This window comes from Cheilinus undulatus, linkage group 8 (genome assembly GCF_018320785.1).
Source record: "Cheilinus undulatus linkage group 8, ASM1832078v1, whole genome shotgun sequence".
NCBI lineage: Eukaryota > Metazoa > Chordata > Actinopteri > Labriformes > Labridae > Cheilinus > Cheilinus undulatus.
This window is the reverse complement of record NC_054872.1, coordinates 52,383,150-52,402,321: the sequence shown is the minus strand read 5'-3', so window position 1 is coordinate 52,402,321 and position 19,172 is coordinate 52,383,150. Positions and strand designations below refer to the sequence as shown.

The following is a 19,172-nucleotide window of genomic DNA, read 5'->3' as shown; positions in this document are numbered from 1 at the left end:
ACATGTAAATCCAAAGTAAGTGGTTTATTCTGATTTTAAATCAGAATTGAATAATTCCTCGATCATGTATACGTTCATTCCACTTTAAATTAATTCCGGTCGTTCTGCGCATGCTTGTCCCCTTGTCTTCTTCTTCTTCTTAGGTTTTACGGCAGTTGGCAAATCAATCAGTCAATGTACAACACACCTTTGAGAGAGAAACTGCAGAAAGTTCCACTGACTGGACGAAAGCTGAGCAGCTAGCCTCTGCAGCCGTCTTCTGTTGTTTTGATCGAGAGCTCCTGAGGCAGAATTCAAGCTCTGTGTGTTTAAAACCCGCTAAAATGTTCTAAAATGTTCCGTTAATGTTTAAAAAAGTAACAGCTGTAAATAAAAGTCTTCATCCCAGCAGGACCCTTCTCGGGAGTTCCTGTAATTTGGCGTTTCCAACCCTGAGGCGGGGATTTTTGGGCGATGAAAGCACGTCCATGGATTAACTTTGACCTTCCTCTAAAAGGTTCCTGGTACCAGGGGAAAGACCCTGATGTGGAAAGAAAGCACCTGTGTAAAAACAAAGATGTAAGAATAATGCCTCACATACAGGCGGCTAGATTCTCTCCATTAAAACCTGGAAGCCGTGCCCCAGGATCTGACCAGACCATGTATTAGTTCGTCTCTGCAGCTGTTGGAGGAGGATGTCGCTGATGTGTTCAGGAAATAAACCAGAAACCTCAGAACTTTTAAGGACAGATGTGCAATCCTCTGATTGTGAGTATCTGACGTAATGGGTGGAGCGGCGTTGACGGCCCTGACCCCCTTTCATTAGGTCTCACACGTGAGCCTAATCAGGGTGAAGTGCAGCGCCTCTCCCTGCTCTAACATGTGCTCTCAAGATGTGGATCTGACTGTGGAGGTGGGAGTAATCCTGTCCTCATCCCAGGTCATGTCTAACCGTGGTGGTGTGAGCCTGCGGGGCCGCTCAGCCTCGTGGAGGGTCCACGAGGAGATGGGAGAGCCGACGGGCGCCAAGCTGGGAGTGTTGTTAGCCTTTTTATGTGTTTGTGTCTGTAAAGCGCTTTTATTTTTACAGTCAGATTGTTGTGATCCTTCAGGACCCTCGTAATGACCCAGGTGAGGTCAGAGTCTAACCTAGTGGTACTTAACCTGAGGCTCTGGAGCCACATGTGGCTCCTAATGAGGATTTGGGGCTCCTTTATGTCTTAATTTGAAACATTGGTCCCATTTCTTTCCCATCTTACAACCTTTTGGTTATTTTTGCCCATTCTTGTCGCTTTTGGACCTTTTTTTGCCATGGTTTTGACACTTTCTGACAACTTTTTTGCCACCTTCAACTTATTTTTGGGTCACGTCCCACCCATTTTTGCCACAATCTGCCCTTTTTCACCTCCTTTCTCCAAGTATTTGCCACTTTTAGCCCACGTATGCCACTTTTTTTGGCTGTTTTCACCCATTTTTGACACTTTTATCTTGCATTTGGCAATTTTTTGCCCCTTTTTGCCTATTTTTTCCACTTCTCGCCCATTTAAGCTGCCTTTTGCAGTTAAATGCCACTCAATTTACGTTTTACTACCTTTTTTTATGATTTATGCCCCTTTTTGACAACGTTTTGCCACCATTAACTTATTTTAATCGCCACTTTTCTCCACTTCAATTGTGGCTCTTAGAAATATATTTTTCAGCAGTTTGGCTCTCTGGTTGAGCAGGGCCGAGTAACACTGCTCTAACCTGTTCCAGCTGTCATGTGATCTGCATCAGTCCTGGTCCCTGTCTTATTGTGTTGATTGTTTACTTCTCAGAGAAGATTGATGCTTGAACCTGGTCCAGATTTGGGTGGTAGGAGGACTCAGTGGGCGGAGACCAGGGTTAAATCTGGTGCTGCATTTCAGTCTGACACTTTAAGTGTGAGCTTTGGTCACATTTAAGGCTGGATACCCACGAGGAGAGCTGAACTGATCTCAAAAACATGGACCTCACAAATAGAAGGACTTTAGAAACCAGTTTTATACTGGGTCTGATGTTGTATTGTTTATTCATGGTCAAAATGTCCACTCATTTTTTCTACTTTTAACCAGTTTTCACCAATCTTTGGCCTCTTCAAAACTCTTTTAGCCACTTATTTTCTACTTCTAACCCATTTTAACAACTTTTTGACACTTAAAACCAAGTTTTGCTACTTTTTAACACCTTTTCTGCCATCAAGCCATTTGATGCAAATTTATTTTTGCGTCATTTCCCAATTGTTTAATTATTACTTCATAAAGGTTGTCACATTTTCTTCCAGATGGTTTAGTTGTGATGCTATCCACGTTGCTATCATTACCAAAAAAGGTCAATCTGCTTTAAAGGTTACATATTTTAGACTTTAAAGACAAGTTTATATCAGCACCCAGAGTGACATAGCTGTAGATATGAACTCCTCAGGAGTGTGAATGCAGTGAGTCATTGTGTACATGCACTCCTGCATGTTTCTTCATGTATAACAGCGATAAACACTCATAAATCTTTTAATTCTGCACCCATGATCTGTAGTGGTATTGTAACTGAGTCTGTGAACTTCCAGAAAACATGCAGAAATGTGGACTAGAGTCTGTTAGTGCCCCTGTTGTCAACCCCCTCAAGTACCAGAAAAATCCATTCCGTCCCCCCTCTCTTTCTCCTTCTCCTCTTTCTCTTCTCTAAACATGTCGAACCAGAGAGTCCAAGCATGATGACTGTCAGTAACAGAAGCAGGTCAGATATGAGACTGTAGTTAGTGAGGCTCAGATATGAGACTGTAGTTAGTGAGGCTCAGATATGAGACTGTAGTTAGTGTAGTTCAGATATGACACTGTAGTTAGTGGGGCTCAGGTATGAGACTGTAGTTAGTGAGGCTCAGGTATGAGACTGTAGTTAGTGAGGCTCGGATATGAGACTGTAGTTAGTGAGGCTCAGGTATGAGACTGTAGTTAGTGAGGCTCGGATATGAGACTGTAGTTAGTGAGGCTCAGATATGAGACTGTAGATAGTGAGGCTCAGATATGAGACTGTAGTTAGTGAGGCTCGGATATGAGACTGTAGTTAGTGAGGCTCAGGTATGAGACTGTAGTTAGTGCGGCTCAGATATGAGACTGTAGTTAGTGAGGCTCAGATATGAGACTGTAGATAGTGAGGCTCAGATATGAGACTGTAGTTAGTGAGGCTCAGGTATGAGACTGTAGTTAGTGAGGCTCAGGTATGAGACTGTAGTTAGTGAGGCTCAGATATGAGACTGTAGATAGTGAGGCTCAGATATGAGACTGTAGTTAGTGAGGCTCGGATATGAGACTGTAGTTAGTGAGGCTCAGGTATGAGACTGTAGTTAGTGCGGCTCAGATATGAGACTGTAGTTAGTGAGGCTCAGATATGAGACTGTAGATAGTGAGGCTCAGATATGAGACTGTAGTTAGTGGGGCTCAGGTATGAGACTGTAGTTAGTGCGGCTCAGATATGAGACTGTAGTTAGTGAGGCTCAGATATGAGACTGTAGTTAGTGTAGCTCAGATATGAGACTGTAGTTAGTGAGGCTCAGATATGAGACTGTAGTTAGTGAGGCTCAGATATGAGACTGTATTTAGTGAGGCTCAGATATGAGACTGTAGTTAGTGAGGCTCAGATATGAGACTGTAGTTAGTGAGGCTCGGATATGAGACTGTAGTTAGTGTAGCTCAGATATGAGACTGTAGTTAGTGAGGCTCAGATATGAGACTGTAGTTAGTGTAGCTCAGATATGAGACTGTAGTTAGTGCGGCTCAGATATGAGACTGTAGATAGTGAGGCTCAGATATGAGACTGTAGTTAGTGAGGCTCAGATATGAGACTGTAGTTAGTGCGGCTCAGATATGAGACTGTAGTTAGTGAGGCTCAGATATGAGACTAGTTAGAGCAGCTCAGATATGAGACTGTAGTTAGTGAGGCTCAGATATGAGACTTTAGTTAGTGAGGCTCAGATATGAGACTGTAGTTAGTGAGGCTCAGATATGAGACTGTAGTTAGTGAGGCTCAGATATGAGACTGTAGTTAGTGAGGCTCAGATATGAGACTTTAGTTAGTGAGGCTCAGATATGAGACTGTAGTTAGTGAGGGTCAGATATGAGACTGTAGTTAGTGAGGCTCAGATATGAGACTGTAGTTAGTGCGGCTCAGATATGAGACTGTAGTTAGTGTAGTTCAGATATGAGACTGTAGTTAGTGAGGCTCAGATATGAGACTGTAGTTAGTGAGGGTCAGATATGAGACTGTAGTTAGTGAGGCTCAGATATGAGACTTTAGTTAGTGAGGCTCAGATATGAGACTGTAGTTAGTGAGGGTCAGATATGAGACTGTAGTTAGTGAGGCTCAGATATGAGACTGTAGTTAGTGAGGCTCAGATATGAGACTGTAGTTAGTGCGGCTCAGATATGAGACTGTAGTTAGTGAGGCTCAGATATGAGACTGTAGTTAGTGTAGCTCAGATATGAGACTGTAGTTAGTGAGGGTCAGATATGAGACTGTAGTTAGTGAGGCTCAGATATGAGACTGTAGTTAGTGAGGCTCAGATATGAGACTGTAGTTAGTGAGGGTCAGATATGAGACTGTAGTTAGTGAGGGTCAGATATGAGACTGTAGTTAGTGAGGCTCAGATATGAGACTGTAGTTAGTGCGGCTCAGATATGAGACTGTAGTTAGTGAGGCTCAGATATGAGACTTTAGTTAGTGAGGCTCAGATATGAGACTGTAGTTAGTGAGGCTCAGATATGAGACTGTAGTTAGTGAGGCTCAGATATGAGACTGTAGTTAGTGCGGCTCAGATATGAGACTGTAGTTAGTGTAGCTCAGATATGAGACTGTAGTTAGTGTAGCTCAGATATGAGACTGTAGTTAGTGAGGCTCAGATATGAGACTGTAGTTAGTGCGGCTCAGATATGAGACTGTAGTTAGTGTAGCTCAGATATGAGACTGTAGTTAGTGAGGCTCAGATATGAGACTGTAGTTAGTGAGGCTCAGATATGAGACTGTAGTTAGTGAGGCTCAGATATGAGACTGTAGTTAGTGTAGCTCAGGTATGAGACTGTAGTTAGTGTAGCTCAGATATGAGACTGTAGTTAGTGTAGCTCAGATATGAGACTGTAGTTAGTGCGGCTCAGATATGAGACTGTAGTTAGTGTAGCTCAGATATGAGACTGTAGTTAGTGAGGCTCAGATATGAGACTGTAGTTAGTGTAGCTCAGGTATGAGACTGTAGTTAGTGAGGCTCAGATATGAGACTGTAGTTAGTGTAGCTCAGATATGAGACTGTAGTTAGTGAGGCTCAGATATGAGACTGTAGTTAGTGAGGCTCAGATATGAGACTGTAGTTAGTGTAGCTCAGATATGAGACTGTAGTTAGTGAGGCTCAGATATGAGACTGTAGTTAGTGTAGCTCAGATATGAGACTGTAGTTAGTGTAGCTCAGATATGAGACTGTAGTTAGTGTAGCTCAGATATGAGACTGTAGTTAGTGAGGCTCAGATATGAGACTGTAGTTAGTGAGGCTCAGATATGAGACTGTAGTTAGTGAGGGTCAGATATGAGACTGTAGTTAGTGAGGCTCAGATATGAGACTGTAGTTAGTGAGGGTCAGATATGAGACTGTAGTTAGTGTTGAGAGTCACATTTGGACTGATTTTCTCCTTCACAGATCAAAGAGCAGAGTTTGGTCTCAAGCTCTGCCAGTCAGCTGCTTTATCTCACTCACACAGCACACACACACACACACATCCAAACAGGTGCGTGTGTGTGTGTGCGACATCAGCTTCAACCAGCAGATTCAGCACTTCGAGATCCACGTCTTCCTCATGGCATATTGACGTCCCAGGCAGAGAGAAGTCAAAGTGATTGGTGAAGTTCAGAACAGAAGTTCAATAAAGAATGTAAACAACGGGGCTGATGGGTAACATGAGGACACTTGTTTCACAACCCAGAGGAATGCATGAGAAATCATTTAATACTCTAGAGCAGTGGTTCTCAACCTTGGGGTCGGGACCCCATTTGAGGTCGTGAGACACTTAGAGGCGGTCACCAGATGACTTAAAAAAAACTAGTAATATATTTTAGATAAGACTGTTTCCACTTTACACCAATTGAACCTGATGTTAACCCTTTTTTATCACTTTTGAACACCAATTTTAGCACATTTTTTTCCGCTTTAAACCCATTTTTGTCGATTTTACACCTTTTCCATCACTTTTTCTGCCTGTTTTGCCACTTCTAAACTGTTTTTGTCTCCATCAACCCCTTTTTGCCCATTTTAACCACAATTAACCAATTTTTGCAGGTTCAAATTAATTTTTCATCCCATTCCACCTAATTTCCATCACTTTTCAGCCCCCTTTTACCACTGTTTATGCCCGTTTTGCCACTTTTTTTTTTGCATTATTTGTCTATTTTTTGCCACTTTTAACCCTTTTTGTTCTTGAAAAAAATCCAGTTTCATCACCTTTTCTACAATTTTTTTGCCATTATTAACCAATTTTAGCCATTTTTAACTGGTTTAAATTCTTTCTACCCATTTTCATCAGCTCTGCCGCTTTCAGCTCATTTTGGCCACATGTAACCGTTTTTTTGCCGCTCTTTTTTAGCCAGTTTACCCATTTTCATAAGTCTCTGCCACTTTTATTCTATTTTGGCCACATTTTATAACACTTTCAGTTCATTTTTGCCACATGTAACCCATATTTGCCCCTCTTTTGTACACTTGTTTACCCATATACACCAGTTTCTGCCACTTTTATCCCATTTTTGTTCTTGAAAAAATCCAATTTCACACCTTTACACAATTTGTTTTGGTCAGTTTTAACCAATTTTAACCATTTTTAACCCATTTAACTTGTTTTTTTACCCATTTTCAATTGTCTCTGCCACTTTTAGTTCATTTTGGCAACCTTTTCTAACATTTTCAGCCAATATTTGCTGCTCTTTTTTACCCAGTTTACCAATTTTTGTCAGTCTGTTCTATTTTTTCCCGTTAAGGCCACATTTGATAACACTTTCAGTCCATTTTTGCCACTCTTTTTTACACTGTTTACCCTGTTACACCAGTTTCTGCCACTTTCATCCCATTTTTTCTTGAAAAAAAAATCCAATTTCACCAAATTTTTACCATTTTTTGCCATTATTAACCCATTTGATTAATGTTTTGACAAAAGGTTTTTTTTTTTATCTAGAGACGGCTAAATGACTGAATAAGTGTCTTTTTTTGATAAGAGTGGTTATTATTCAGGTCAAATATAAAATATGGTTATGGCAATATCTGAATATTCCTCAGTATTTCCAGCTGCACTCGTGCAGCAGCCCAGCATTAGTTTCTGCAGAAATGTCACTGTGGGGCTGATGGGAGAATCAGGATCAAAGTCTCACACATGCAGATCACTCCAACATTTCTGAGACAGTTTCAGGACCTCCCTACACGTGTCTCCATTATATGTGATGACGTCCGAGCTTCATAAAGCAGCTTCTCTCCACTCCAGCCGGTCTGATGGTGGTCTTAGACGGCCTTCAGCTGACCTCATAGATCCTTCAGATTTCCAGCATCCTTCAGTCACTTCCTTCAGCTTGATTTCAGTTTGGAGGGCCGCTCTAAACAAAGAGGCCCCTCGTTCCCTCACATCAAACCCTCGGCCCCGTCCGTCCAGGCGGAAAGAGCCGCTCCAGCTCTGACTAAATAAATGGAGGTAGAGGTCCGTGTAAATAGTGGCGGAGGACTAAACCATGCAAAGAGCTCCTCTCAATCAGCCTGTCATCTGAGCCGCTCGGCTGTGATTACCTCCACCTGCTTCACATTACGCTCAGCTCCATTTCCTCCACTCAGGGCCTCCACCATTTGGCCCCTGATTAAACACATGTTTAGGCGTGTTTGTGGGGGAGGGTGGGGGGTGTACACACATGTTGATACGTGCACTCACATGCAGATGCAGAACGCTCTCACGTATGAGGGATGGTTATCATCACTTTCTCTGAGCCGCTCTCTCACTCAGAGGCCCTGAGGACAGAAATCTAAAATCCCACACTGACTGGAAAACAATCCAAGTCTGCAGAGAGACTCTGAAGGACTGGAGGTTGGCATGAAAACAGCTGGCACACGCCACGAGACTGAAAACACCCCCTTTAAAGAAAAACACTCTTTTTAGCCCAATGAACCAGCTGTGAGGGAGACGTAACAGCAAACGATGGTTAAGAGAATTACTAACATCAAAATTTAGTGGAAATGCAGAGAGGAGGAGGAGGAGAGTTTCAGGAAATAAGAAGAAAATGTAGGGTTCAAATCCAAAACTCACCGAGCAGTTTGTTCATCGGAAACATTGTAGACAAGGAAACCTTTAAAAAGCTTAAAGTGCAGCTAAAGTAGAACTACAGCCTAACAGTTAAAGCCTCTGTAAGGTACTCAAAGGCCTGATCGTGAAAGAGCACGGAGGGTCGAAAGGTTTCAGACTGCCTCTGAATCTAGAGAATAGAGGGCTTGACAATTTTCCTACAAGCCACACCTGTCTCTATCCACCATAGACAGGGAAAATGTTAAGTTACAAGCTGTATTTACCTGGTTTTTGTAGTTATACTTTTTGGAAATAAATATTTGGGACCCACTGCAAACAGCCTCCTTCACCTCTTCCACCCCAGCCTCCTCCTTTATATACTAAATCTTCTCCTCCACCCAAGCCTCCTCCTTTACAGCACAAAGCTTCACCTCCTCCACCCCAGCCTCCTCCTTTATAGCTTAAAGCTTCACCTCCTCCACCCCAGCCTTCTCCTGTGTAGCTTAAAGCTTCACCTCCTCCACCCCAGCCTCCTCCTTTATAGCTTAAAGCTTCACTTCCTCCACCCCAGCCTTCTCCTGTGTAGCTTAAAGCTTCACCTCCTCCACCCAAGCCTCCTCCTTTATAGCTTAAAGCTTCTCCTCCTCCACCCCAGCCTCCTCCTTTATAGCTTAAAGCTTCACCTCCTCCACCCCAGCCTCCTCCTTTATATACTAAATCTTCTCCTCCACCCCAGCCTCCTCCTTTACAGCACAAAGCTTCTCCTCCTCCACCCCAGCCTCCTCCTTTATAGCTTAAAGCTTCACCTCCTCCACCCCAGCCTCCTCCTTTATATACTAAATCTTCTCCTCCACCCCAGCCTCCTCCTTTACAGCACAAAGCTTCACCTCCTCCACCCCAGCCTCCTCCTTTACAGCTTAAAGCTTCCCCTCCTCCACCCAAGCCTCCTCCTTTATAGCTTAAAGCTTCTCCTCCTCCACCCCAGCCTCCTCCTTTATAGCTTAAAGCTTCACCTCCTCCACCCCAGCCTCCTCCTTTATAGCATAAAGCTCCACCTCTTCTATGTGGTTTGTGTTGTTAGATAAATGTGAGATTAAAGGTAGAAATGGTGGCTGGCTGCAGGCCCCGATGTAATTTTCTCTCTTTTATAGTCCTGTTATCAGCCATCAGTGTCAGTGCCAGCTGTATCCGCTACATGACATGAAACTGTTAAAGGAATAAGAGCCTGGAGGCCAACCTACTTTTTCTTTCCAAAGACAGGAATAGACACCAGCGAGAGACACACTGGAGCATTTTAGCCTGAAAACTGGCCACCGTTTTTGGCTCATTTCAGCGCTGACTGCTTCTTCAATCAGGCTACATGACAATAAAATGTCCTGATCCAATGAAAGCCCCAGGTTTGTGCTTGATCTCCAGACAGAAGCATGAGAGAAGAGGTTTTAAACTTTACTGAGATGGTTTTTGAAGTTGAAGCTACAACCATCCCCATCATCTGTTTCCCTGCCTGTAGCCAGACACAGATGTGTTTCTCACACTAGTGCGTCACAGATATCTTAAATGGTGATACTTCCTCTTTGATTGGAGCTCTCCGGCTTTGTGGCGTGATGATTAGTGCAGACATTAAAGAAGAATGGAGCCAAAGAGGCAAACAGAGTAGAAATGGAGCTTGGAGGTGATAAAAGCAGCTGTTTTCTCCGTCTGTATCTGTGAACATCATCCTCCTCCTGTGAACTCAGGATATTTCAAATGCTTTTTGATGTGGCCAGACGTCGGCGGTGCTCTCAGATGGCAGGAAACTGAACCATTACACAGTAAGCAGAGGCAGATGTGTGTAGAAACTGCTCTTTTAGTCTTCATTCATTCAGTCATCTGCATGGGAAAGTCGAGTTTACTGCTCTAACCACGTTAGAGGAGTTTCTCATGAGTTCAGAGTCTGCTGGGTGTTTGTCGTGTCACATACAGCAGGCCTGGGCACCTTTGGTTACTGACAGGGCCAACTTAATTTATAGTCAGTGCCAAACACACGATTTAACCTGTGATCACTAATTATGCAATGAAAGAATCATTTATTATTCCAAGATTTATGTTTTTAAACTCTAGTGCAAATAAAAATGTACCTTTAATGAGACAAACACAGACTTAAATCTGTTTCAAGTGGCTGTTTCAATGTAGTGAAAGTAACTTTTTATTAGTTTATTTTTTACAATCACATTTAGTGATGAATAAAGAAATTTTACAGAAACACCTGCAGCCATTTTAATGTACTAAAAAGACAACAAAAAGGCAAAAAAACAAAAAATGGAAGAAATATTAATAATAAATTGATCAAGAAAAATTAAAAAATCAAGTTCAAATAGAACAATGTAATTAAAAATGAAAAAAATTAAGAAGTTGTAAAATAAATGTTTATTTTCTATTAACTCAAAAATCTAAAATAGAAATATTGAAAATAAATATTAATATAAAAAACAATTTAAATCAATAAATATTTAACAAAAAAATTTGTATATGAAATATTTAAATGAAATAAAATAAATAAAGAAAATAATTAAATTAAATATTATACTTAAAATAAATTAAAAGTCAAATTTTATGATTAGAAATAAAAACAAAAAAACATTCAAATAAAAATAAAAAATGTTTGAAAAAATAAAGGATGAGTTAATTTTTTAAAAATAAAGAGTACAACTATAAATAATTTTGTTAAAATAAATATAAAATACAATTAAAGTTGAAAAAAATTTTAAAAGAACATTTAAATATAAAGAAGATAAATTAAACAAAAAATTAAGATGAGAAATATTTTCATAATCAAGTCAAAAAACTTGCAATTTTTATTTCTAAAAAATAAATACAAAGTCAACATTTATAAATTAAAAATATTCAAATAAAATTTAAAAATGGAAAGAATTCAAAATGAGTTTCAAATTATTTTCATTAAGTGAAAAGTGAAAAATATTTATATCAAAATAAATCCAAAATATAATTCAAATGACTAAAAATCAGGAAATGTTAAAATAAAAAAATTCAAATTAAGTTTTAAGTTGATTTGTTGAAATAAAAGAACAAAACAAAAAAACAAACAACATACCAGAGGTGAATGACTAGAAGACTAACTTTACTGCTTTCATGTTGTCATGGCAGATGGCTGTTTTCTATTTATTGTAATTGTAGTTTTTGTATTTATTGTATTTGAAATCCACTTGAGGGCCGCAGTGAGTGACTTGGAGGGCCGCATGTGGCCCTGGGCCACCAGTTGCCCACCAATGACTTACAGGATCTTTTTGGACACTATAGGTTTACTTTGATGAAATCATCCATTGATGGAGTTATTCCACAAGTCTTTCTCATCACTAACAGTGTTTAGTTTGGATTTTTCTCTCTGATTGATCCTGGTTCATAAATCTGAGGGTTCACTGCCTTAAATAAGAGTTCAGGAGGCGTACATTAAAGTTTAAGGACTTATTTGTCTGCTGTTTATCCTCAACTCTGCATCTCTGCTGCCAAAATTCCTGAAGTGAAATGTACTTCTGTGTAAAAAGACTAACGGTTGACCTCTAACAGACACTCACAGAGCGTCACAGATGTTTGTAAAACAAAAAGCTAAAACAGATTTTCTAAAGACATCTGCCAAAATCATCCAGCAGAGTGAGAGCGAACTCTTCATTATGTTATTAAAAACATCATTTTTATTAGTCCACTTTACACTGAGCATTAAAAACATTCAACACACACACAGCAGCATCAACAGGCAGAAACCTCTAGAACCAGACTCATGTAGGACAGGCAGAAACCTCTAGAACCAGACTCATGTAGGACAGGCAGAAACCTCTAGAACCAGACTCATGTAGGACAGGCATAAACCTCAAGAACCAGACTCATGTAGGACAGGCATAAACCTCTAGAATCAGACTCATCTAAGACAGGCAGAAACCTCTAGAACCAGACTCATGTAGGACAGGCAGAAACCTCAAGAACCAGACTCATGTAGGACAGGCAGAAACCTCAAGAATCAGACTCATCTAAGACAGGCAGAAACCTCTAGAACCAGACTCATGTAGGACAGGCAGAAACCTCTAGAACCAGACTCATGTAAGACAGGCAGAAACCTCTAGAACCAGACTCATGTAGGACAGGAACCTCTAGAACCAGACTCATGTAGGACAGGCAGAAACCTCTAGAACCAGACTCATGTATGACAGGCAGAAACCTCTAGAACCAGACTCATGTAAGACAGGCAGAAACCTCTAGAACCAGACTCATGTAAGACAGGCAGAAACCTCTAGAACCAGACTCATGTAGGACAGGCAGAAACCTCTAGAGCCAGACTCATGTAGGACAGGCAGAAACCTCAAGAATCAGACTCATGTAGGACAGGCAGAAACCTCAAGACTCAGACTCATCTAAGACAGGCAGAAACCTCTAGAACCAGACTCATGTAGGACAGGCAGAAACCTCTAGAACCAGACTCATGTAGGACAGGCAGAAACCTCTAGAACCAGACTCATGTAGGACAGGCAGAAACCTCAAGACTCAGACTCATGTAGGACAGGCAGAAACCTCTAGAACCAGACTCATGTAGGACAGGCAGAAACCTCTAGAACCAGACTCATGTAGGACAGGCAGAAACCTCTAAACCAGACTCAAGTAGGACAGGCAGAAACCTCTAGAGCCAGACTCATGTAGGACAGGCAGAAACCTCTAGAACCAGACTCATGTAGGACAGGCAGAAACCTCTAGAACCAGACTCATGTAAGACAGGTAGAAACCTCTAGAACCAGTCTCATGTAGGACAGGCAGAAACCTCTAAACCAGACTCATGTAGGACAGGCGGATACCTCTAGAACCAGACTCACGTAGGACAGGCAGAAACCTCTAGAACCAGACTCATGTAGGGCAGGCAGAAACCTCTAGAGCCAGACTCATGTAGGACAGGCAGAAACCTCTAGAACCAGACTCATGTAGGACAGGCGGAAACCTCTGGAACCAGACTCTTGTAGGACAGGCAGAAACCTCTAGAACCAGACTCATGTAGGGCAGGCAGAAACCTCTAGAACCAGACTCATGTAGGGCAGGCAGAAACCTCTAGAACCAGACTCATGTAGGACAGGCAGAAACCTCTAGAACCAGACTCATGTAGGACAGGCAGAAACCTCTAGAACCAGACTCATGTAGGACAGGCAGAAAACTCTAGAACCAGACTCATGTAGGGCAGGCAGAAACCTCTAGAACCAGACTCATGTAGGACAGGCAGCAACCTCAAGAACCAGACTCTTGTAGGACAGGCAGAAACCTCTAGAACCAGACTCATGTAGGACAGGCAGAAACCTCTAGAACCAGACTAATTTAGGGCAGGCAGAAACCTCTAGAACTAGACTCATGTAGGACAGGCAGAAACCTCTAGAACCAGACTCTTGCAGGACAGGAAGAAACCTCTAGAACCAGACTCATGTAGGACAGGCAGAAACCTCTAGAACCAGACTCATATAGGACAGGCAGAACCCTCAAGAACCAGACTCATGTAGGACAGGCATAAACCTCTAGAACCAGACTCATGTAGGACAGGCAGAAACCTCTAGAACCAGACTCATGTAGGACAGGCAGAAACCTCTAGAACCAGACTCATGTAGGACAGGCAGAAACCTCTAGAACCAGACTCATGTAGGACAGCCAGAAAACTCTAGAACCAGACTCATGTAGGACAGGCAGAAACCTCTAGAACCAGACTCATGTAGGACAGGCAGCAACCTCAAGAACCAGACTCTTGTAGGACAGGCAGAAACCTCTAGAACCAGACTCATGTAGGACAGGCAGAAACCTCTAGAACCAGACTAATTTAGGGCAGGCAGAAACCTCTAGAACCAGACTCATGTAGGACAGGCAGAAACCTCTAGAACCAGACTCTTGCAGGACAGGAAGAAACCTCTAGAACCAGACTCATGTAGGACAGGCAGAAACCTCTAGAACCAGACTCATATAGGACAGGCAGAAACCTCAAGAACCAGACTCATGTAGGACAGGCATAAACCTCTAGAACCAGACTCATGTAGGACAGGCAGAAACCTCTAGAACCAGACTCATGTAGGACAGGCAGAAACCTCTAGAACCAGACTCATGTAGGACAGGCAGAAACCTCTAGAACCAGACTCATGTAGGACAGGCAGAAACCTCTAGAACCAGACTCATGTAGGACAGGCAGAAACCTCTAGAGCCAGACTCTTGTAGGACAGGCAGAAACCTCAAGAACCCGACTCATGTAAGACAGGCAGAAACCTCTAGAGCCAGTTAATGTCAGAGTTTAGCATCCGTCTTCCTCTGGTTTTTGTCCTGACTCTCCTTTCCTGGATCTTTTCTCCGTGCTCTGTTGCAAACTTGATTTTTGACGCTTGAGCTCTCACCAGATGATTTATTTAGAGTCTAAACCGAGTGCTGCAGTAATGACCTGCTAACACTTAGAGGAGAGCTGCAGTGTGACACCAGCATTTCAACACTGTTCCTCTGCTGCCAGATCATTACTGTCAGATTTCATCACCACTGGGAGTTTCTGATGACATTCAATGATGAACCAGGGGACGCTGGTTTGGCTCAGGAGTCCATGTGTGGGGGCTCATAAACCACGGGTTTGAGTCACTGTCTGACAACTCCTTCACTGTCCTGTGTAGACAAGGTCGTTTGTGCTGATTAAAGAGTGAGAGTAAAATAATAATAATAATAATAATAATAATATCTTGAATTTATATAGCGCCTTTCAAGAAACCCAAGGACGCCCTACAGGAACACATAGTCATGGACAAACTTTGTGAGGGGTAGGATGAGTGTAAGGGGTGATTTAGTGAACACTGTAGGCTGTGGTGAACAGGTGGTGCTTCACCAATAATCCCAATAATAGTAGAACATAATGTCTCTGGAAAACTGGAATTTTTGGACAATTACATGAACAATTTTTGCCTGGATATTCTCTAAATGATCTGCCTCCTTTAGATCTCCTTAACCTCCTCCTCTAGAGCATAAAGCTTCACCTCCTCCACCCCAGCCTCCTCCTTTATAGACTTAAGCTTCACCTCCTCCACCCCAGACTCCTCCTTTACAGACTTAAGCTTCACCTCCTCTACCCCAGCCTCCTACTTTATAGACTTGGGCTTCACCTCCTCCACCTTAGCCTCCTCCTCTATAGACTTAGGCTTCTCCTCCTCCACCCCAGCCTCCTCCTTTATAGACTTAGGCTTCTCCTCCTCCACCCCAGCCTCCTCCTTTATAGACTAAAGCTTTACCTCCTCCACCCCCAGCCTCCTCCTTCATAGACTAAAGCTTCTCCTCCTCCACCCCAGCCTCCTCCTTTATAGACTAAAGCTTCTCCTCCTCCCCCCCAGCCTCCTCCTTTATAGACTAAAGCTTCACCTCCTCCACCCCAGCCTCCTCCTTTATAGACTAAAGCTTCTCCTCCTCCACCCCAGCCTCCTCCTTTATAGACTAAAGCTTCTCCTCCTCCACCCCAGCCTCCTCCTTTATAGACTAAAGCTTCACCTCCTCCACCCCAGCCTCCTCCTTTATAGACTAAAGCTTCTCCTCCTCCACCCCAGCCTCCTCCTTTATAGACTAAAGCTTCACCTCCTCCACCCCAGCCTCCTCCTTCATAGACTAAAGCTTCTCCTCCTCCACCCCAGCCTCCTCCTTTATAGACTAAAGCTTCTCCCCCCCCCCAGCCTCCTCCTTTATAGACTAAAGCTTCACCTCCTCCACCCCAGCCTCCTCCTTTATAGACTAAAGCTTCTCGTCCTCCACCCCAGCCTCCTCCTTTATAGACTAAAGCTTCTCCTCCTCCCCCCCAGCCTCCTTCTTTATAGACTAAAGCTTCACCTCCTCCACCCCAGCCTCCTCCTTTATAGACTAAAGCTTCACCTCCTCCACCCCAGCCTCCTCCTTTATAGCATTAAGCTTGTTACACCCTCCCATTCAGATTCATGCTACTATGGATTTATTGCTTTTTAACTAATTTTATTGTATTAAGCATAAACTAAATATTTACAAGCAGCCCAAAATGACCCAAACATCCCTTTAGAGAAATGCCTCGGCCCAGAGAGAAGGTTTGAGTGAATTCCTCTTTGAAAGCAGCATTCCTGAGAATGTCAGCCTTGTTTGTCATAAAGTCTCACCAACTTCAGCTCTGGAGAAAACAAAGGTTTTAAAGTTCACTAATGCAGAGTCACGGTGGGTTTGTCCTGTTTCTTTGGAAATGCATGTCGATTATCCTAACATGAGTCTCTGGAACAAACGTCCCCCCCCCCCCGCTGCTGCTCCAGATGGGAAACAGATTTGTTCTCTGTATTTACGAGACTTTTGGTCTTTGTGTTGTAGTGAGAGAGAAACCTGAGAGCTGTTCAGCATGGAGGGGAGGCAGGGTCTACTCCTCAGCCTCATCCTGGCAGCGTGTTTCTATGGCAACGCCACTCAGAGGACAGGTGGGTATGATTATGCAGCCATGATTTCACTTCCTGCATACCAGCACTTCAAGGATCATGGCAAACGTTCCCTCAGCTCAACATTACATCAGACCCAAACATCTGCAAACCCAGCGTACAATTAGTCAGTGCATGCACACCAAAATCACACATTTACACTCCAACACAGAGAAACACACTCACAACGAGCAGGAAGGTAAGTTTTCTCCTGTCTTAAACACAGAAGAGCACCCTTACTAACCCACTCAGGAATGTTTGCTGCTGAGCACGAACACAAAGTCCGTTAATCCATCAAGAATCCATCACTGTAATTACCAGCGCCTTGTTGCATAAAAGACATTGATCCCTCGATTTCAACCCCACAACCAGACAGAACGATGTACTGGAGACACACTGACCATGCAAAGTCAATGAGGCGTTCAGATTCCACCTCTGTCATCAGGTGGATCGAGCCGTCTTCAGCTTGTTCACAGTCAGAGAACGAACGGACCAATCAGCATCTCATGAAGAGAAAGAGGCGGAAGCTGTACTTTTCATATTGGCTGCCTTTACTACAAACATCTGCGTCATAGTTCTGCTGCTCTGTAATCATTCTGAGAGACAGAATGTTTGTCTAATCAGCCTCCAGGTTTTATTTTGAAAGGCTCTGTCTGTGAATCCATCACGTTTACGAATCTTGCAGAAAGCTTCATCCTCTATCTTTGTATCTATCATGCTGCTGTCTTGGCCAGGACTCCCTTGTAAAAGAGATTTTTGTATCTCAATGGGAATAAATCCTGGTTAAATAAAGGTTAAATAAATAAATATACTGGGATAGAAATTCTGATTTATGCTTCTGCATCAGATCTCTCTCTCTCTGCAGAGCGCTGTGCACAAATGCACAAAGCCGATGTGCAGATTCACAAAAATATGGTTACACATGGAAACAATGCAGACCACAAGCCCTGTGATTGGTCCACTGGGTTGCACTGGATGACTGCCTGTCTCTGAGTGATGTCTGCAAGAAAACTTTGTGTTCTCTCTGTGAGATAAATGGCTGACAACTAGTCAGATCTACTCAGTGACATCTGAAGATATCAGACATGCACGTCCTCATCCATGTCTCTCTTCAGCATGATTGCACAGGACAGCGATACTCAACGTGTGGCTCTTTTATGTCTTAGTTTGAAATATTATTCCCCGAAAAAAACATAAAAAGGAAAACTTTGACCTAAGAATTTATCCATTGCAGGTAACATTAATCAGTTTGTTTCCACACTTATCCAGTAGCTTTAATTGTCAGACTTTCTACCATATTTTTGTCTGTATATTTCCATTGCCCTTATTTGCAATTTTTGACCCATATTTTCATTTTGTTCACCCCATTTTTGCCACTTTTCATCCTTTTTGGCCACTTAGGCCAATTTTGCCCCTTTTCACAAATTTTTGCCACCTTAAACTCATTTTTAGCACTTCTCACTCATTTTTGCTACTTTTCACCAAATGTTTTGCCTTTTCTGTGCCAATTTTGCCCCTTTACACCATTTTTTGCCAGTTTTGCTGCTTTTTTTCTGTTTCAATCACTTCTCATTCTCATTTTTGCTGCTTTTTGACCATTTTTGTCACCTGTAAATCGTTTTTGTCGATTCTCATCCAGAGTTTTGCCACTATTTTCCAAGTTCTGCCACTTTTTCCCTATTATTGTCCATTTTGGTCATTTTTCACTAATGTTGACTATGTGTTTTCGATTTTATGACCATTATTGCCACCTGTAACTCATATTTTTGTCACATCTCACCCAACATTTCCACTTTATCCCCATTTTAGCCAATATTCACCTATTTTTTGCTGTTCTTTTCCAGTTTTGCCCCTTTTCACCATTTTTTGCCACTTTTTCTGCTTTCTGCCCATTTCAGTCACCTCTCACTCAATTTTGTTATGTTTTTGCTGCTATCTGACCATTTGCCACCTGTAAATCCTATTTGTCACTTGTCACTAAATTTTTTTCCAAATCTTGCCTCTTTTTTCTTCATTTTTGCCCACTTTAGTCACTTTTCGATAATTTTGACTATGTGTCTTCCGCTTTTTGACCATTTTTGCCACCTGTAACTCATTTTCTGTCATTTCTTACCAATTTTTGCCACTTTTCAACAAGTTGTTTGACATTTTATGCCATTTTTGTTCATTTTTCACCCATGATGCTTTCTGACCATTTTTGTCACCTTTAACCTATTTTTATTGCCACTTTAACCCTTTTTTGCCTCTTTTCACCTCTTAGATTGCGGCTCTCTCAAAGATATTTTTCAAAAATTTGGCTCTTTGGTGGATCAGGATTGAGTAATGCTTGCACAGGATTAAAAACACAAAAATCCCATGCAATTATTGCAAACTACCAGAGGTGTGTAGTTAATACTGATCCAGTGTGACAGCAGCATTAGTTGCTTAATGA

At 42.2% G+C, this 19,172-nt stretch overlaps 1 protein-coding gene across 5 annotated transcripts in view; it reads left to right on the top strand.

Moving 5' to 3' along the window:
* The window catches only part of LOC121513696 (collagen alpha-6(VI) chain-like), a 124,562-nt gene that overhangs the window by 30,267 nt on the left and 75,123 nt on the right, over positions 1-19,172 (top strand). For all 5 annotated transcript variants that reach the window (XM_041793617.1, XM_041793616.1, XM_041793614.1 and 2 more), the window contains one exon: positions 16,641-16,744. In XM_041793617.1, the coding sequence (XP_041649551.1) occupies positions 16,669-16,744 (76 nt within the window). In that variant the 5' untranslated portion in view covers positions 16,641-16,668. The remainder of the gene's footprint in view (positions 1-16,640; positions 16,745-19,172) is intronic.